This window comes from Mercenaria mercenaria, chromosome 18, assembly GCF_021730395.1.
Source record: "Mercenaria mercenaria strain notata chromosome 18, MADL_Memer_1, whole genome shotgun sequence".
Lineage (NCBI taxonomy): Eukaryota > Metazoa > Mollusca > Bivalvia > Venerida > Veneridae > Mercenaria > Mercenaria mercenaria.
The window spans coordinates 26,763,876-26,785,075 of NC_069378.1; the positions used below are offsets into that span (position 1 = coordinate 26,763,876).

Genomic DNA, 21,200 nt, shown 5'->3' on the forward strand with positions numbered 1-21,200 from the left:
TAAGGAGTGTAAGAATTTGTACGTTAAGAATTATCGTATTCATTTGTTCTTATTACTGGCTCTCACATTTATTATTTCTGTCAATGTATCCTTTTTTCATGCTTTGTTACCAGTAACTTTGTAAAAAAGTGACGTTTCTTTGAATTTCAGGGAGAAACAAACCGAGCTATAGCCTCACATACACTGAATGCCAGATCATCTCGGTCACATTGTATCTTCACTATATACATTGAGGTAAGTACAGCTGAACCCTACCTTAGTGGTCACCTGTATTAACCCTTGCCCTGCTAAATTTCCATAATGAACTTGTCCATCTTTCAATTTTGACTGTGCCATTAACTGTTAAAAATAGTGCATACCAAAAAGATACTGACTGAATGGCGAACAGTGCAGATCATGATCAGACTGCACGGATGTGTAGGCTGATCTTGAACTGCACTTGTGGCAATGGCAGAATCAATCGTGTCCAGCATGGTAAGGGATAAGCAGTCGCTTGTCTTATTGACTCCAAAATAGACTTGCTATATGAAGAAAAAAACTTTTAAAAGACCAAAATCATGTTCTTATAACTCTAAACCCAACCAAAAAAAGTAAAGGATAATTTCAAAAAGTTTATTATAGACTGGAAATTCATCTGAAAGCAAATGTGTCAATTTGGAATTCAGAAATAGTAATGGTCAGTGATAAATATAAAATAGTGATTATGATGAACAGTAATTTTGTCCTGAAATTGAAAATAAGTGCTGTTATTTATTGTCAGTGATTATTTACAACAGCAATTTGTATAATTTCAGACAAGATCTAGAGTTCAGTCAAATGCCAGGTATACAGTGTCTAAACTCAACTTTGTTGATTTGGCTGGAAGTGAGAGACTTGGAAAAACTAAGGTAAAAGTGGCTTCATTTTGTTAGTTATTCATACATCTGTTTTAAAAAAAGTATATTGTTAGTATGTTTACTAATTGATATCTCTGTATGTTATAAAAATAAGCATAACCTTTTAGCTCAATAGGGAGAGCGCATATCTATGGATTGCTGGGTTGGGAGTTCGATCCTGGGGCGAGGTGTATGTTCTCCATGACGATTTGATAAAAGACATTTGTGTCTGAAATCATTCGTCCTCCACCTCTGATTCATGTAGGGAAGTTGGCAGTTACTTGCGGAGAACAGGTTTGTACTGGTACAGCATCCAGGAACACTGGTTAGGTTAACTGCCCGGCGTTACATAGCTGAAATACTGTCGAAAAATGGTGTTAAACCCAAAACAGGAAAACAGACGAAAATAAGCTCACCATGTGTTTGAATCAAATACAGTGAAACACTGCTCGCTTGGTCATTGATATGCTTGGAAACCTAGTTTTGCTTGAGGAATTTGTATGGGCTCGGGACGTATTTCTTATATATATTCTACTATGTTTAGATTGCTGGAAACATTAGAGAACTAGTGCATTTTGCTCATTTCCTTCCAACCTCAGTTGTAGGTGTTTCACTTAAATTTTCTTTTACTAAGATAACTTCAACATACAGAAGTTAATAAAGAATATGAAGGAAAATAAAATGTTCTATTTCCTTTAAAAATGTGCAGTAACTTAACTTACAAGATAACAATTCATCAGTTAAAATAGTACATGTATTGTATGTCAGTCTGATTGTAAGAGGCATGTTTAAATAATACATGCTTTGTTTTAAATGTATTTCAGTCTGAGAGTAAGACGCACATTTAAATGATACATGCATTTTCTAATATATTTCAGTCCAAGGGTAAGGAACATGTTTAAATGATACATTAATTGTTTTATGTATTTCAGTCTGAGGGTAAGACACATGTTTAAATGTTACATTCATTGTTGTATGTATTTCAGTCTGAGGGTAAGACACAGCAAGAGGCCATGTATATCAACAAATCTCTAACATTCCTTGAACAAGTTATTGTAGCACTAGCTGATCGTAGACGTGAGCACATTCCATTCCGACAGTCAAAACTTACACACTGCCTAAAAGATTCTATTGGGGGCAGGAGCAATACTTTACTGGTAGCAAATATATGGGGAGAGTCCAGTCAAGTTGAGGAAACAGTGAGTAAACTTGTTTGAAAACCAGTTTTGTTTCCATTGAATACATAGACAGTGTGAAAATAATTTCATATATAAATTTTATTTGTAAACAGTTTCACCAAGTAAAGTTATAAACTAAAGCGATTGAGTCAAATTTAATTCTATAGTGGGGCCTCCGTGGCCAAGCGGTTAAGGTCGCCGACTTCAAATCACTTGCCCCTCATCGATGTGGGTTCGAGCCTCACTCGGGGCTTTGAATTCGTCATGCGAGGAAGCCATCCAGCTGGCTTACGGAAGGTCGGTGGTTCTACCCAGATACCCGCTCTTGATGAAATAATGCACGGAGGGGCACCTCGAGTCTTCCTCAGCCATCAAAGCTGGAAAGTCGCCATATGATCTATAATTGTGTCGGTGTGATATTAAACCAAACAAAATAAAAAAAATAATGCTATATTGCGTTTTGAATGCTAATGAATGCCCATCATCTATAAATAGAATGTATAGGATTTTATGTGTGTCATATTGAATTTATGAAGTAATATTGTTCAACAAGTTTAATGAATTCAGTGTGGGAAGACACAGATGTAATATTCTTTTAATCATATGTTAGCTTATCTTGCTCTTTCAGTTACTGTAAATTCAGGAATTAAACTGTGGTCAAAGAAGTACGCTTTCTGAGCAGTGGTGTTGTGTTTTTTCAGGTATCCACCTTGAGATTTGCCACAAGGATGATGTGTGTAGCGAGTGAACCTACAGTTAATGAAGTGTATGACCCAGCTGTAAGTTGTACTGTATAAATGCACATTTTTATGTTTCCAAAATAATACAATATTCAGATGATAAATTATGTTTTGTAGATGCTGCAGATGGAGATAAACAATTTCAATATAGTTTTTATGGTATGAATATAAACTGGTGCTTTTAAAAGTAATATATGATTTATGTGACATTACGCTATTTATGTTGTTTAATTTTATGTGTAATGAAAGATACAAAATTTTAAAGAAGTAGAAAATATTTTGATTCAGTGCTAAGAAAATACAAATAAGGAAAATGCATTCTTAGACTATTAGTTTTAGTATTTGAATAATTTCATCCATCAGTATAAAATGACCTGTTATATTTTCTAGGTTTTAGTAAAGAAATTACAGAAAGAAATAAATCACCTGAAGAATGAATTAGCAATGCATGATACATTGGTAAGTTTGGTCATTCAAAGTATTGTACTCTCTCCATGTTGCGTAATAATATTAAATGGTTTTAGTGTTTATGTGTTGACATTGAATACGCAACATAATTGAAAATAATTGACATACACAAATCGCTTTTAATTTAAATTAGTTGGCTAGAGAAAGACCAAAATACTTTAAGTTTCCAGGGTTTAGAGCAATCTTAGCATACAAAATGGAAGGAAAATGGCCAGAAACCACACAACATGCTTGAGGAATTCATCCCAAATGTTTGAGCTATAGACCATTGAGTTAGGGGTGGTGTTTGACTGTAAAGAACAATAAGTCAACTGTATATTTTTTTAACCTTTAACCTGCTGGCGGCAAGTGATTTTGCCTTAGCGACCAGTGCAGACCATCATGGTCTGCACTGTTCTCTATTCAGTCAGTAAATTTTCAGTGAGCACCCCTTCGAATTATAAATGGTACTGCCCAAATTGAAAGATAGACCGGTCCATTTTAGGAATTTAGCATGGTAAAGGTTAAAAACACGCAGCTGCTGCCAAAGTCTGCTGTATCTCTCAGACTAGTAGATGACCATTTTCAACAAAAATCTTAAATTATATCTAAATATCACAACATTTGAAGTATATTATCTGAAATTAGCTTGTGTTAAAGACTTTGATTTATAATCCTTTAAACAAACAATTGAAATCAGTGAGTTATCAGTGTTAAAGTTGTAAAATTCCTCCTTCACACACAGTCAAATGAAAAGCAAATAAGTTCATATTTTTAACAATTTGTGAACTTGTGAACCACAAAGACAGTGAGGGGTGATTTTATGCCACATTTATAGGTATGACTTAGAAATGCTCTAAGTACAATATTGATACAGTATAGATTTTTGATTTAAGCATCACACTTAGAAATCAATGGTACTATTGTTTTATTGACATGATTCCTCTTGACTGTAGAATTAATGACATATAATCAGTTGTCTATCAATTATGTATAAAATGAACATTGATTTTCTCTCTGCTATTGTTGTACCTGGGGTTGCTTACTATATTGTCTGCTTATTGTGTGAGCTTTAATTTCTGTTGCAATTTTCCTTGTAGAATAAATAGTAATTGTTACGATTTCTAATCTTGTGAATGAAATATGGACTTTGTAGGAAAATGATGTTAGATTTTAAGGCTGTTAATTAAAAATCAATACAGTCACCAGATTGTTGTTAAAACTGGTGTTATTTAAATGATACATTTGACAGATGCTTTTAATGTGTGACTGATTCATTGTTAGGCTTGTTTTGTTTTGTTACATATTTGAGTGGAATTACCAAACTTTATATTATTTAGTGATTATGAAATATAAATTTGCCAAGAAGATATCAAATTCTCTGGTTAATAATTGAATATGAGTTTACTGTTACAACAAATGGTAGCAGTTTTCATATTGTAACTGTTCTGAAATCATAATTATTGATAATATCTATGCTTGTTACTATAAATCTGTCAAAGAGATATGATTAAAAATGGATAGGCTTTTTGAAAGGGATGTTTGTGGGAAATACTACATGGAAACAAAGGTAAGAATAACTGAAGGTTATCTGTTACCATGGCAATAATCAATCTTTTTATTGTCCGGTTTTATTTACATGTAAATTCAGATTTAGTGTGCAAAATTATAAGTACAAGGGGCACAACTCCAGTCTGAGTTCTTTTATAATCAGTAATATTATCAAAATATTTTAAAATATGGAAACCAAAGTAAGAATAACTGAAAATTATCTGTAACCATGGCAACAAACAATCTGGCACTCTCCAGTATTTTTTCTCCTGAAAAGTCAAATTTAGGGTGCAAAAAAATACAATGGACACAACTCCATTTGGAGTTCTTATATAGTCATAAATGTTTAGATTTTTTAAAAAGATAAATTTATGTGAAAATTAATTGATATATATTATTTATTTTATTATAGACAAACAGAAGTCAGATAACATATGATCCTCTGTCAGAACAACAGAAATACGAGATAAGACAGCAAGTTAGACGATTTGTGGAAGGAAATCTAGATGAAATTGATGTAAATTCATTGTTATATTTTGTAGTAACAAATTTTTGAAGTCAGTAAGTACTCTGCAGTGCAGACGTGCACTGGGGATTATACTGCATTAGCCAATTTCACTAGTGATATAAATTAGTAGGGGCCCAGTAGCCCATGGCCCCTAGATTTTGGGCTGGGCCCCTAAATTGTTTGAGAAAATGCCCATATACCTAATGTTAAACATTTATTTTTAGACAGTCTGGGCCCCTAAATAAGAATAGCTAGTTTATATCCCTGTTCACAGCAGGCAGACCACAGGGCTCTGTATTGACAGGTCGTTAGCCTGTATTCAGACACTGTTTTGTTCACTTCGAAGGCTCAGTGAGTGTTCAAATTTTGTATAATTATACCCGCTGTTTTCTCAGAGCATTTATTATATAAAAAGGAAAAAGTAGAAATTTAGAAAACTACCTTTAAAAAATTAAACAGATTATCTGGTTTAATTAACCAGACTTAAGGTGATTTAACTGAGGCCATATGACCGTCACCTCTTACTAAAGTTGCCCTTTACTTCTGTAGAATTGTGGAACAGTGATAAGGTTAACTGGACATCGTTAAATAACTGAAATGCTGTTGAAAAAAACAGTGCTCATCCTTTGTAAAAATTTACTATTTCTGAAGAAGATAATTCTCTTTATTACTGAAATGGTTTTCACAAAATATAAATAAAGAAAATATAAAAATTATTCAAGTGATCAACAGTTCTGTATTTATGCAAATCCTTTAGGTAAACAAGATATACAGTAAAGCATCTGCAAAAGGATGTCCATTGTAGTGCTCATATTATCCAGGGTTTAAAGTGACCCAAATATAGAAACTTTAAGAAAAATTATCAGGGCCCACATCGATTGAATACAGGTTCGAGCCATCAAGCAGAGGTCCTTTTATATCCCCTCCACTGTGTAATCTTTCCTATCCAGGCCACTGCACTCAAGTTGTTCTCCATAGTTTGAATTCAGTCAGGATGATAAAGAGTGTGTTAAATATGGAATTTCATTGTGAAAGGCTCTGTGCCAGGATGTTTTTTGTGGGTCTGCATTTTACGCAGTATAACATTAAATGGTGTTGACATATATATCAGGCCCTTCCCCAGAAATTTTTTAAGGCGCTGGGGTAAAGTTTGTGTGGCGGGATAAGGGGTGGGTGCGGGAGGGGTACTCCCTCCCGTGTTTGATTTTTTTTTTTAAAATCGAACCCAAATTGTGCTTTTTTAAGTATACGATATGCAAAAAAAACACAACAACATGTATTTCATTACTTCTACATTTTCACATAATGATATAACCATCAATATATCATAATAATTATAGTGTTATTTCTAGAGCTCAAAAAGGTCAGAGTGCTGCCAAAAAGGGACAGAGTGTTGTCCGAAAGGGGCAGGGTGCTCTTTTCAACCTGAAAGTTATCATAGCAGTAGTTGCCTTTCTAGATGTCTATAGTTAATATGTATTCCATTTATCTTTATTGCACACTTAATGGAAATGTCACAAAATAAATTTAAGTGGTAAATCTTCCAAAAACCAGTAACAAAGTTCACAAAGGTTTTTTACTTACTTTATAGTTTAGGTTAAACCATTCAAGCCTTTCTCTTAAAAAATGTCACCAAGAATGTCAACTTATTCATATGAATATGAAATAGTGGAGGGTCTTAATATATTAGCTTATATAATCTTAAAACCAAGATCATGTTGTAAACAACATAGTTTAAGGCCTGTTTCAGGTCACATTGTAAACTAATAATTATCAAAAGTCATGTTGTATTGATCAGGTCTTTCATCAATATTTCATTTACAGAAAAGTGCTAGATTACAGTCAGGTTAAAGTTTACTAAAACGCATATCCAAAATATACTATCCGGATACTGGTACACTTTCGGAATGTTGTCCGAAAGTAGTTTTTACTCAGTTACATGACCTACTAGGGTAAACCAGAGATAGTTCCTCAAATTTTGATGTTTCTCATCGTAAATAAATACACCGACTGTCAGCTTTTTTTGAAGGAAATACGGAAAAATTGCATACGACATCGGGAGTAATAAGACTCGTGAACGGTCATTCTAAACTTACATTTACTTTCGATATTCATTAAAATTTGTGCATTTTCTAGTTTAAATTACAGTAGAATCAAACTGCATTGATATATACTTGTTATTATACTAAACAACGGTCTAATTTAAATTTTGCACAAAGAAATCTAGGGCACTTTTCACGTGCTTGGTAATCAGCTGGCCGCTTACGCACCCCTTTTTGACATTTCACAGCATCCATACTATTTATCAATTAGTTTTAACACTTCATTGATTCTCATTACCTGTGTGCACTCGCCGTGACGTAATTTGCTGATCAAAAAAATCGTCGAGGCATGTCAACAGGGAAATTACATATACACTACACATGAGGTATCTCACGGGGATGAAATCGCTTACTGATTTACGACGCCGCGCTAATAATTGAGGCACCGCGCAGGATATTTAAGCGCTGCGGGAAGCTGTATTTCGTGTTTTAAGCGCAGCGGTAGCGCGGCGCCTTATGCGGCTGGGGAAGGGCCTGTATATTGTATTCATGTTGTAAACCTTATCTGGCAATATTTCAAGACTGGTTTTGAAAATGAAGAGAAATCAGATATAAATGTTTGACATACAAATATTATTTTTTATACTGGTAATGGCAGATATAGAAAAATACTGTTGTATATGAAAAAAGGATTTCTAAAGGAAAAATATATACATGTATTTTGATTACTGATACTTAATCATCTGTTATTCACTACAGGAAGGAAACTGAAATATCTAAATCAAGTTAATATGTTTTTAATGAAATTATTTGTTGGCTATTAACAAAAGGGATGTTTTATTGATGGAGTGTTTATGTTTTACAGGTAATCAATTTACGGCAGATCCAAGGCACGTTCGATGCATTTAGAGACATTTATCAGTAAGTTTAAATCATTTTTGTTGCACTGAATATATCTAGCTACTTCATTAAAAAGTTTCAGTGGTGTAAAAGGACAGTAGTTGAAGTGCATACTTGGTGGTTATAATTTCTGATAAAATTTTATGTTATTTTTTATTCATATACTGTGAAATCATTAAAATTTGTGGGGGACTAATTTTCATGGATTTTGTGGTGGAGTCGATCCATGAAATTTAATCCCAACAAACAGGTAAAATTTCCATTTAATTAATGTTCAAAAATTGAACTCCACAAATTCATATCCCCACAAAATTGCCGTTTTGACCAAAACTGCGAAATTTCATGCCCACGAAATTAAAATATTTTACAGTATGCTGGACTTAAAAACATTAAATAAAAAAAATAGAAAAATTAGGGGACCTCCATGGCAAAATGGTCAAGGCATCTGACTTCAGGTCACCCCTTCCAATGTGAATTGGAAACCTCGAATTTCACTGTAGAATTCAAGTGAGGAAGCCGTTCAGCTGGCTTATGGAAGGTTGGTGGTTCTACTGAGGTGCCCACCCATGCCAGAAGCAATGCCCAGATGGGCACCTGGGGTCTTCCTCCTCCCTGAAAAGATGAAAAAGTCGTAATACAGCCTGAATTGTGTTTAAATGACTCTATCCCCAACAAAAATTGATGTAAAAATCAAATAAATATTGATTTGGTAACAGTATTGATGATTTTATTTTTACATATATTGCTTATAATGCCCCTTGTAAATTCATAATTCATAAATGTAAATCTGTATCATGTCCTAAAACACAAATACTCCCATTTTGCAAACTCATAAAATGACGAATTAGACTGCTGGCTGGTGTTAAAGCCTACATAAAACTTGCCCAATCTACAGTTGACTTAAATGGCTGCTTCAGTATCAAGGGCAAGATACTGTAGGTATAAAGCTGAGTAAACACTGGAAAAAAATCACTGTGAATAGGCGCACAGAGCAAGTGAAAAATTTAGCCAGTGGTTCTATTCTTGTAAGTAGGTCTGTGTAATTTCTCTGTGGTTTTAATTTTTTACAAAATTTATTAGTTAATTTTTGAATTATTATTGAATACTTTTTGTGGGTTTTTACATCCTTTATATTAATATACACAGTCATGTGGACAAAAAAATGTGGAATCTAATGACTAAGATTTTGTCTTATCTCACATTCTGTATTATTTAGACAAATGGAGAAAGATATAGAGGAGAGACTACGTCAGAAGTATGCGTTGATAGATCGTACTGACCCGTCCGCTATACAGGCTGCCCAGCAGGTACTTGCTGCATTTCTTATACATTATTATATACATTGTTTTATTTACATAGAGTCTGGCTTTGGATACTAGTTGTGGTTTCTTGTTAGGTTATGGTTTATTTTTGTGATGATTTTTAAGTAGCATAGTTTGAATTTATATTTTAGTTCATTTTGCAATTTGAATGTTGCTATATATATATATATATATATATATATATATATATATATATTTGATATAGGTATTAGAAAGTAATAAATATTAGGAAATTGATAAATATTTTTAATTTTGAACTATATGATGTTGGGATAAATGTTTTGAATTTTGAGCTGCATGATGTTGGGAACATTGATGAAAAAATGATACTGTAGATAGAGAACTTACTAAATTTTCCACTAAAAGCTAAAACAAAACAAACTTTATAAATAGCTAATTAAATAAGACGCAAATTTGAATTTTTTTTGCTTGGTATAGAAATTGCTTATACATGGTATTATTTTATTGAACTATAATTCTTTTCAGCTAAATAGTTTATCCGGTATTGTTTATCCAACAGCCTTTGAAACAGAAGACTTTTCCTTTATGAGTTTTAAAGTAAAATATGCCATTTTCAGTCATCCGTGGAAAGAAAAGCGTCTACTCAGTCAATAATAAGCGATCGCTCGGGTGATATCGCACATGTAAATTTGAACATTGTTGTCAAGCTTTATATATATTAAGTGTTCTTTGCCTTCCATTCACCATGTAAAGTTTGGCACATTTATGCACTTGCCACCGGAAGCTTTTAAAGGCAGTCAACATATTTCTATACCATACTTCCCCCAAAGTTATGGGACACGAAAAAATAAGTTACTTTTTTACTATCCCAAGATTTAATTTCAAAAAGATATGTATAGAAAAAATATCCCAAACTTCAGGGATATCGAAAAAAATTGTTTTGCAAATTTTGAGGTTTTCGCAGTTCTAAGGTTGTCCCCCTACTTGGAGGAAATATGGTATTTCAGTACACTTTTACTGCTATTTTCTAGATATTTAGGTATATTTAGATACTTTCCCCTACTGATAAGCAGATAATTTTGGATGTAAGACTGGACAGCTTCATAACTTTATTGCATCGTCGCTTGGCAATGTGCAATTTATCAGTTACTAGCTATTGTTAAAAAATAATTAGCTAATACATTAAGCAGTAAATTCTAATATGAAGTGCTTTGTTTAAACAAAGAAAACTGAAAGTATGATGATATTATGCAATAAAACATTGTTGATAAATCACAGTAGATATATGCTAGATCTATGTGCATCAAAGGTCATAGCCATGAGCTGAAAATTAAAAAGTAATCCCAGATGTTTTTCGAGTTAGAAAAATATATCTCAACTTGAATAAATTCATTGTTGTTTTATTCAGTGATAAAATCACTGTTAAGGATTTTATTTCTTAAGTGGTCAATCAGACCAATTCATAACATTATACTAATGAAAAGAATTATTTCTTAACAGTGTCATGGAAATTTCTATATTTTTGTCCTGTAACTCCTGCAAGCCCAATAATTTTCTAAGTTTACGGTTGACAGTCTGCTTAATGTAAAGACTCTGTCCATTTTTGTAATTTTATGAAAACTTCTTTGTAAAGGGTTCTGGACGAAAGGGTAAAACACCAGTGAAGAAAGTATGTATGAGTTTATAGCTTGCAGATATAGATTTGCAAAGTAGTTGGAGACATCATTATATCAGTTAAACAGTTAGGATTCACCACAGTTTATCTTTATAGAGTGCTGCTGTATATATTCACTCATAAGTCGCTACTGGCTATAAGTCGGGGTCTTATAATTGTTATTGTTTTTGCCCTGTCCGTCCATCCGTCACACTTTATTTCCGATAAATAACTGGAAAAATTTGACCTAGAACCTTCAAACTTCATAGGGTTGCAGGGTTTAAGGATTAAATGACCCTTATTGTTTTTGGGGCCACTCTATCAAAGGTCAAGGTCACAGGGGTTTGAACATGGAAAACCATTTCCAATCAATAATTTGAGAACCACTTGACCCAGAATACCCAGAAATGTTGAAACTTCATAAAATGATTGGACATGCAGAGTAGGTGACCCCCATTGATTTTGGGGTTACACTATAAAAGGTCAAGGTCACAGAGGCCTAACATGGAAACCATTCATGATAAACAACTTGAGAACCATTTGACTAAAAATAGGAAGATTGGACATATAGAGTAGATGACCCCTATTGAATTTGGGGTCATATATTAAAAGTCAAGGTCACAGGGGCTTGAACATGGAAATCTATTTCTGATCGGTAACTTGAGAACCATTTGATCTAGAACCTTCAAACTTCATAGGATGAGAGGACTTACAGAGTAGATGACCCCTATTATATTTGGGGTCACTCCATCACAGGTCAAGGTCACATGGCCCATCTGTCTGTCACACTTCATTTTCGCTCAATAACTGGAGAACCATTTTGACCTAGAACCTTCAAACTTAATAAGCTGATAGGGCTTACAGAGTAGATGACTCCTATTATTTTTGCGGTTACTAGATCAAAGGTCAAGGTCACAGGGGCCTGAACATAGAAAACTCTTTCCCATCATTAACTTGAGAACCACTTGACCCAGAATGTTAATTGGATGATTGGACATGCAGAGTAAATGAACCGTACTGTTTTTGGGGTCAGTCAAAGGTCAAGGTCATAGGGTCCAGAACATTGAAAATTGTTTCCAATCCATAACTTGAGAACCACTAGACCCAGAATGTTGAAACTTTTTGAGATGATTGAACATGCCAAATAGATTATCCCCATTGCTGCCAACCATCAGTGTCGCCTTTACTTTCAGTCCTGTCCCCTGTTGAATTCTTGCCTATTACTACTATGCATTGGGGGAGACATCTTCTAGTTGTTAACTGAAATGAATTGTTCATATATTTATATAAAGTTGTATGATTTTTCTAAAACAGTTCGCTTATAGTTTGATATGTACATCAGTACTGATGTGTTTATTTAAATTGTTCCGACAAAAATGCTGTTCTAACGACTGTGTCTGTAATGCTTTTCAGGAATATTAATGAGCTGCACCATGAGAAGACCAACATAGTGGCTTTGCGCAGTCTGGTCAGGATCCATGCTGTTCACTTTCAAAGCCTATTGCAATTAGAGAAACTGTTAGCGAACAGCATGGATCCTGACCAGACTTGGCAGATGCGCAGGCTGGTCCGGATTCATGCTGGTCGCAAACGCACTATGTTGGTTTTCTCATGGTGCGGCTCATATAGACATCAGTGAATAATTGATAATTTCATCAGCTGTCTTCAGTCCTCATTTATTTTTGTTTATGTAAATTTTGTAAATCAAGGCTTTAATTTCCTTGTTATTGATGTTGAAAATTTAAAATTTCTATTTCAAACAATTCAAAATTACTCCAGTATATTCTGAACATAATAAAGGCTACATTTTTTTCTTTTATTTTGGTATACATAGCCGGACAGATATTTTATTCAGTCTGAAACACAAGTACATTTTGTAATTCCTGTATTGCGAAGTGACATGTCTCTTTAACATAGACCAGCATTTATATTTATGTTTTATGTTAACTTTTAGCCTGCTGTCGGCAAGTGATTCTGCATTTGCGACCAGTGCAGACCAAGATGTGCAGGCTGATCAAGGTCTGCACTGTTCGTTGTTCAGTCAGTAAATTTTCAGTGAACACCCCGTCAAATGATAAATGGTACTGCCCAAATTGAATGATGGACCAGTCCATTTTAGAAATTTTGCAGGGTAAAGGTTAAAATGATATTGATATACAGCAGTTACTGTTTGTTATATTACACTTTCTCAATGCACAAAAAAATATATTATTTTAAAATGCATGTTATATGATTATGTCACGCTAGTAAATAACCTTACATTTATCACATGTTAGATGTAATGAGGGTGAAAAAAGCCAATAATTATGTAATTTTGTTATTATACTTGGATCGTAATATTTTGACCTTGATGTTGTTTTAAGTATAGAAGACATTGATCCACTTGATTGTCTATGAAAGTAAAGAAAGAAGAAGTGAGCCTCACCATGAGAAAACCAACTTAGTGCAATTGCAGCCAGCATGGATCCAGACCAGTCTGTGCAGTCTGGTCAGGATCCATGCTGTTTGCTAACAGTTTTTCTAATTGGAATAAACTTTGAAAGTGAACAGCATGGATTCTAGATGCACAGACTGGTCAGGATCTAAGCTGGTCGCAAATGCACTATGTTGGTTTTCACATGGTGCAGCTCAAATGATGTTTCCACAGAAACAGTTGGCATGTGATAAAATAAATCTTACATTTGTGTTGTTTCACACTGAATTTATAAAACTTGATAAAATATAAGAATGATAAAATGGCCAACAGAGCCTCACATTTTATTATTTGATTCAAATTGTTTAATAAATTCAGTTTAAAAAAGCCCTCATGTAGGATGCTCTTTGTATCTCACTTTGAACTTAAAATGTGATACAGAACTTTTTAAGCATTTAGAAATAAAGAATTTAGAGGTGGAGCCACAGGGAACCTTATCCATGGCCAAGTGATATAGGTAGTCAGTTTTGAAAGCACTTGCCTCTTACTGTTGTGGTTTCGAAACCTCACTGAAGGTGTAGAATTCTTTTATACGAGGAAACCATGCAGCTGACTAATGAAAGGTCATTGGTTCTACCCAGTTGCCTTCCCATGCCATTCACGTAATACTATATGTAGATAGTATCCTTTCAGTGGTATAAATGTATTAGTACCACTGTGAAGAATCCAACGTTAGGGCTCTGTGACTGGCAGAGATCCAGATTAGTGCACATTCATGCTGTTAGTTACTGTTTGTTAACCCTTACCCTGATAAATTTCTAAGATGGACTGGTCCATCATTCAATTTGGGCAATACCATTTATTATTCAAAGGGGTGTTTACTGAAAATTTACTGACTGAATAGCGAACAGTGCAGACCATGATTAGCCTGCACGGATGTGCAGGCTAATCTTGGTCTGCACTGGTCGCAAAGGCAGAATAACTCGCCGACAGCAGGCTAAAGGTTAATCAGTTTTAGTACTAGCAGTAATATGTACCATAAGCGAAAAGCATTGAGCCAGATCAAAACTGTATGGATTTGCAGGCTGATCTGGATCTGTAGTACTGGTTGCAAGCCCTACCGTTGGTTTTTCGTACAGTGGCACCCGGTTATATTTATATATATTTTTTTCTGCACAATATTTACCAGTTCACTGCATGCAATTTGTAGAAATTTGAATAGTAGGGATTTAGATAACATGTAAATATATATACAGAAGTAGTAAGAATACTGTGAAATCATTAATATTCATGGGGGACTAATTTTCGTGGATTTCGTGGTTGAGTCAATCCACGAAATTTAATCCCAACGAACAAGTAAAATTCCCATTCATTTTATGTTCAAAAGTTGAAATCCACAAATTCATATCCCCACGAAATTGCCGTTTTGACTAAAACCACGGAATTTCATGCCCACGAAATTAAATGATTTCACAGTATATGTAAAAAACTATGTGTGAAAAAAGAAAATTAGGGATTACAGAGCAATTCATTGTCTTATTGCAGCAGGAATGTTCTAGTGTACTGTGAAATTGTTTAAATTTGTGGGCACTAAAATTTCATGGTTTTTGCCAAAATGGCTATTTCATGGATATGACTGTGTTGATTTCAAATTTTGAACACAAAACAAATGAGAATTATACTTCTTTGTTTCAATTTCATTTCGTGAATTGAGGCAAAAATGAAATTGTTAAAATTAGTCCCTCACAAAAATTGATGATTTCACTGTACTTGACTGAAGTTTGTGTGTCAGTCAAAATTTAAATGGACATCACTAAGCTATATACTGAGACAGATAATAACTGTATCAATTTCCTGAGTTATAAAGTGTTCAATTATATTTTAAAATTTAGATAAGTTATATAGGTGTTTTCATATACCAGTGTAGATAGAGGTTAATACAAGATGTGTTACTCTGTTGAATTTGATATTTCTGTAGGCCCGGGTTAAAATGAAACAGTTGAATATAAAGTCATCGCCATTAGCCATAGAATGTTATACAAATTTTGCATACACAACTTTTGTCAGTTATTAGCTACACTCTTTTTGTTCTGAATCTACAGCCAGAGTTACACAGTGTTATAAATTAAAAGACTTAATAAATTTTTACAGAATGTTCAGCTTGAGTCTGTGTGATTTTTCTAGATAAAAGGAGATTGTAGCTCAACTTTAGGCAGAAGTGATATTATATTTACTTGTTGCGTTTATGTTATGACAGGCTGGTGTACCAATCAGTGATGATGGTACGTTGGTTGGAGAGTCGGACGGACAGAGTTTCGGTGTGGGCGTTGCACCAAGGTCAGCAAGAGCCGAACCCTCATCAGTGGTACAGCTCAAAAAGAAAGAAGATGAGAGAAGGAGGAGAGAAAAGGGTGGACGAGGAGCTAGAGGCAGCCCAGTGGCCGGTAGAGCAAGCCCTGCCCATAGTGGTGGTAAGGGGGAGAGGGACATTAAGAGCCCACACACTCCAGTTGAGAGGGAACGTAAAGAAGATGAGGATAGAACCACACCCACAAGTTCTGCAGGAGGATCCCGTACAGACAGGCAGATGAGACCTAGGTATATATTTTTAATCCTACATGTTAAGATATCATAAAGAATGTTAATGATTCAAAGCTGAAAATTGCAAATAGTAGCTGCTAAAATTTCCAAAGCAGATGTATAACCTGTGCACTCAACAAGAAAAAAAAACAGCTTTAGAAATGAATTTTGGCTGGTTGACCACATAAGGGTTGCCATTTCGTTTTAATGTGTTACATCTCAGACATTGTCAAGTATATGCTTTTGGTATATTTTCAGTACCCCACCGCAGAGAGCTAAAGCATTTGAAGAGTTTAAACAAGAAAGAGGCAGTGAGATAAATAGGATCCTTGTAGAAAATAAAGGTAAAGTTTTGCTGGAAGCTTTGAAATTTGTTATACTAACTGCATTTAGATTTATTTGAAAAGGTCTTTCTTCTTTTCTTTTTTAACATCCACCATGACTGATTTTTGAAACAGACTAGGCATCCCACTGGCTATTTTAGAAGGTTTAAGAAAATATATTAAGTTTTAGATATATATATATATATATATACAGAGAGAGAGGTCCACAAGTCGTACTTTTTAACAAAGTGCTTTGCAGTATATTGCCAAACAAGGGCTGGTGACTTGACCATTGCTTATGTATGAACAATAAAACTATATATTTTAGAAAGAAAATTTGCTTTTAGGATTGGAAAATCTTTACTTTTCATATGAGTTTTCATTGAATTGTGCAAATGTGTTTCTAAAATTTGTAAAACGTTCAATATTTTTTGTTCAACAGAAATTTTAGCAACAAAGAAGAAGAAGTACACAGATCTTGCAAGATCAATAAACCAAACAAAGGTAGAGATTGACAAAAGTCGGTCCAAACTTGACCAGCTTAAAGAGGACCGTGAACAAGCTGGTAAGTCTCTGCCTGTATTCATTAAAGGCGTACGCTAGGATTCCCTGTATATAAGATGGGCGAAAATTTTCGCAATAATAGAATTTTTTCAAACTTCGGATATTGAAGGACAGTCATCTAAGAAACAAAAATATACAATAAAAATCATAGGTCACAGGTACTGAAAAAGAGTTATCTGCCTTTGACGGTAACCTATGATGATGAAAATGACGTTTTCAAGGGTAGATATCTCTTTCAATACTGGTAACCTATGATTTTGATTGCATATTTTTGTTTCTTTGATGATTGTCCTTCAATATCCAAAGTTTGTAAAAACTCTATTATTGGGAAAAATATCACCCCTGAATTCTAGCGTACGTCCATAACATTATACGTCTGAAATTTTGCCTTTAGACCAATTAAAAATTCCAGTACATGACAAGGGTCATTAAATTCTGTACACAGCTTACAAATACAGGGGGAAATTATTTTTGTCATGTTTTAAAAGTCTTAAAGTTCCAAACTTAAAATGTTGTTGAATATAGGCCCAGATCAAGAATGGGTTTTTTCATATAGTATTTTTTGACCATGGTGTTAAGCATTGCAGTAACAGCATTGTCAGGGAAAAGTAAGAAATATCCAAGGTCAGGGATTTGTCAGGGGAATTATGAAATGTGGAAAATGTCAGTGAATATCATCAGTGGTCAGTTGATTAGAAGGCAGGCTGTGTAGGTGTGGATGAAGGCAAACATTGCAAAATTTGCTCTTGTAGAATTAAAATAAATAGTGTCCATTAACATGATGTCTTTTTTTAGTATCCATTTAATTTTATTTTAATTTTGCGTTATGCAAGGAAAAAGTATACTTTCCAGGTACCAGGTGTCGGTGTTGAAATTGGAGTAATTACTGGATATTACTTTCAATAACTAGAAAAAATGTAATTATTTACAATTTGGATTTAATTACTAGTGACCTGCTACTTTGGAAATAACTTTTACATACATGGTAATAAACTCCATACTATACAAGTAGGTGTTATGGCGTTATTGCTTTCATTCTTGTTATGCTATGTTACACTTTGTGTCACAGGTCCTACATATAATGAGGATGGGGATATAGTGATCAGTGAGGATGAATTCATGGAAATCAAGAGACTGAAGGACCTGAAACAGACTTACAGAAATGATTTTGATGAATTAAAGAATCTGAAAGCAGAGGTTCAGTACTGTCAGAGACTTGTCGACCAGTGTAGGCAGAGATTAATACAAGGTGTGTTTTCTGTTTCTTTAACCCAGTAACCTCCCCTGCTTTTCTGCAAAAGATATTCCTTTAATAATATAAATATTTTGTTACCTACATATTTATAGGTGACTGAGTATTTTGGTATAAATGTTTTGAGTTTTGTCGTATTAGTTGTGTATATATTCTTGTGGAATCCTCAGCCCATTGTTTTTCATGCCCTGCTTGGATTCAATAGTCATTTGTTTCTGTAAATAAAACTTATGGTGCCTTAACCCTTAGCCTGCTGGCGGCAAGTGATTCTGCCTTTGCGACCAGTGCAGACCAAGATCAGCCTGCACATCCTGAGGCTGATCATGGTCTGCACTGTTCGCTATTCAGTCAGTAAATTTTCAGTGAACACCCCTTCAAATAATAAATGATATTACCCAAATTGAATGATGGACCAGTCCATTTTAGAAATTTAGCAGGGTAAGGCGTTAATAAAATACAGCCTCTAGTCCTATAATTACAAGGTATGCTTGTGTTCTGTTTTGCAATAAAAGCAATCCACATTGTACAATAAGTATATGTTCAACTTCTGCTGAAAAGTTCAGTACCTGTATATGCTAAAAAAGAAGAGTTAAGTTTGATGCTTAAGCAGAAATCCATGTATTCTGGTAATTGTTGCAGATCAGTGGTTATCCGTAATTGTATTTTCTCAAAATCAACATCTGTATTTTGATAGGTGTATACATAACTGAATTTTTGTATAACGGCAAGGTGTATTGACATTACTTTTAAGCAGCCTTTCCCATTAGAGCTATGTAATAGGTGATACTGAATTTCTAATGATGCCAGTTTTAGGTAACAGTTTATATATAACTATTTGCTGTTTTCTTTGCAGAATTTGACAATTGGTATGCAGAGAGTTTCTTGAACCAGTCAGATGAGCCACAGACTAGTGTGGCTGCAGGACATGGCATTAGACCTGGAATATTTATACCTTATAACCCTAATGTGGTAAGTCTGTTTTATATCAGACCTGGAATATCTGATAAACCTAATGTGGTAACTCATCTAGAATATTTATTACCTAAAATATAATGCAAATGTTATAAGTATGTCTCAGTATCAGAGCTGGAATATGTATACCTTATAATAAAATCTGGAAAGTAGATCCCTCAGAAGCATCGAGAACAAGGCAAACAGTGAAAATTGCAGACTCGGTTTGATTGAGTCTGTTCGTGAGCAGTAATGGAAAATGCAACACTGCCCATGCCCCCTAGCACCGGCTTAAGCAGTATTCAACCTACAAATCTAAATGAGTTGAAATCAATGATCCCGAAGGACCAGAAAATATAACAACACTGCATAGATTATCCTGGTCTACACATTGCCCTGTACAGGGTATAGCTAATCTCAGTCAATATATTGCCACCAACAAGATATACCTAATCCTGGTCTGTGTATTAGCATGTCAAGGGTATAGCTAATCTCGGTCAGTATGTCGCCGCCAACAAGGTATAGCTTTTCTCACTTATCGGACAGAAAAATCTCTATTTTTAGAAGTGCTGGAAAATCTTATCTCACATGGGTTATCCCACACTCCTGTGACGGACTCCTTCATGCGCTGAATATACATATTATTTACGTAAAATAGTTAAAAATCAGGTACCTTTATCTTTTCTCTCCGTTCCTTATAGTGTATTTCTCGATTCAAAATTCATTACTTTATTATAAGAACGTACCGTTACGTTACAAACGATAAAACTAAAGCGGAACTTTGTTATTGTGCGTCACTGAAATATCACGACGTCACTTCTGCTTACGGACGCCAATTTCCCGCGTTTTAAGTAGTTTCATATTTTTATGCTTGTTTTTATTGTTTCTGTTGTGGTAAGTGAGAAATAGAATCCATCATTGGTGTTCGGTGAAGATCGGAAATCCCAACCCTCGGGCGCACCGCTCAAGTCTTAAACTCGGCTCAGCCTCGTTTAAGACTTGAGCGGTGCGCCCTCGGGTTGGGATTTCTGATCTTAACCGAAGACCAATGATGGATTCTCTATATCTCACTCAGTACATGGCCCTTGAATAAGTTATTGCTCATCTCAATAAATTACTGGTATGTTTATCTCAGTAGGAAGTGTTTTAACCCAAATCCAACAAACAGCTCTGAATTCTTGCCATATTCAATTTACAGCTTGAAGATGAGCAAGAGAAATTTGACCGCCTACAGATGGAGCTGTTAATGAATGATCCAGAATCTGCTGCCTTCTATAATGCCAAGATGAGGAAAGACAGAAGGGTATGTACTTTTGCACTTACTATATGTGCATGAGACTTATAAGGTCTTAGCCAACTGGGTAAACTAAACAGGGATAGCAGAATGACTGTACTATGGACATTAAATGTTCAATGTGTTCTCTACTGCAATTTGACAGTGTATAGTAATTTCAAGGGAATTTGGAGAACAGCCAGAAGTCTTTTTCTGAGATATTGGTGTCTGGCAACAGTTCCAAGATTCTAAAGGTAATCACCAATGCCAAAGAACTATAGTCTTTAACTGTTTTAATGCCAAGGCCCATTTACTTAGATTTACCATCGTAGCAACTGATGGTGAAAGCAGTGGTACCTAATCACGGTTGTTAAAATGCTTGACAAGAGATACTAAATGATGTCCTTTTACATAATCTCTGATGCATATGAGATGGCTTATCATAGAGGGTAACAGTTAAACTGTTACACTCTATATGTAAGATGGATAAAATTAGCAAAAATGGCTCTGCGTCACATGAAACAGTTAATCATGAAGGGTAACAGTGATAACATTAGCAAAACTGAAAATAATACCCTGGTGAAAACAGACCAATTACCATTTGTATAGAGAATTAGAGAATAAAAGGTTTCACATCTTTACTTCTGGAAGGTAAATTAGTGGTGG

The 21,200-nt window shown here is 34.5% G+C and overlaps 1 protein-coding gene across 3 annotated transcripts in view; it reads left to right on the forward strand.

Moving 5' to 3' along the window:
- Nucleotides 1–21,200, forward strand: part of LOC123538560 (kinesin-like protein KIF9) — a 36,273-nt gene that overhangs the window by 12,193 nt on the left and 2,880 nt on the right. The window contains exons 6-20 of one of the 3 annotated variants that reach the window (XM_053529920.1): nucleotides 151–234; nucleotides 795–887; nucleotides 1,862–2,074; nucleotides 2,755–2,832; nucleotides 3,184–3,252; nucleotides 5,204–5,308; nucleotides 8,207–8,262; nucleotides 9,458–9,548; nucleotides 10,142–10,207; nucleotides 15,849–16,189; nucleotides 16,430–16,515; nucleotides 16,937–17,059; nucleotides 18,128–18,307; nucleotides 19,164–19,279; nucleotides 20,460–20,564. In XM_053529920.1, the coding sequence (XP_053385895.1) occupies nucleotides 151–234; nucleotides 795–887; nucleotides 1,862–2,074; nucleotides 2,755–2,832; nucleotides 3,184–3,252; nucleotides 5,204–5,308; nucleotides 8,207–8,262; nucleotides 9,458–9,548; nucleotides 10,142–10,207; nucleotides 15,849–16,189; nucleotides 16,430–16,515; nucleotides 16,937–17,059; nucleotides 18,128–18,307; nucleotides 19,164–19,279; nucleotides 20,460–20,564 (1,806 nt within the window). Of the gene's footprint in view, nucleotides 1–150; nucleotides 235–794; nucleotides 888–1,861; nucleotides 2,075–2,754; nucleotides 2,833–3,183; nucleotides 3,253–5,203; nucleotides 5,309–8,206; nucleotides 8,263–9,457; nucleotides 9,549–10,141; nucleotides 10,208–11,157; nucleotides 11,194–15,848; nucleotides 16,190–16,429; nucleotides 16,516–16,936; nucleotides 17,060–18,127; nucleotides 18,308–19,163; nucleotides 19,280–20,459; nucleotides 20,565–21,200 lie in introns of all 3 variants that reach the window. The other 2 variants (XM_053529921.1, XM_053529922.1) reach the window with 2 other exon arrangements.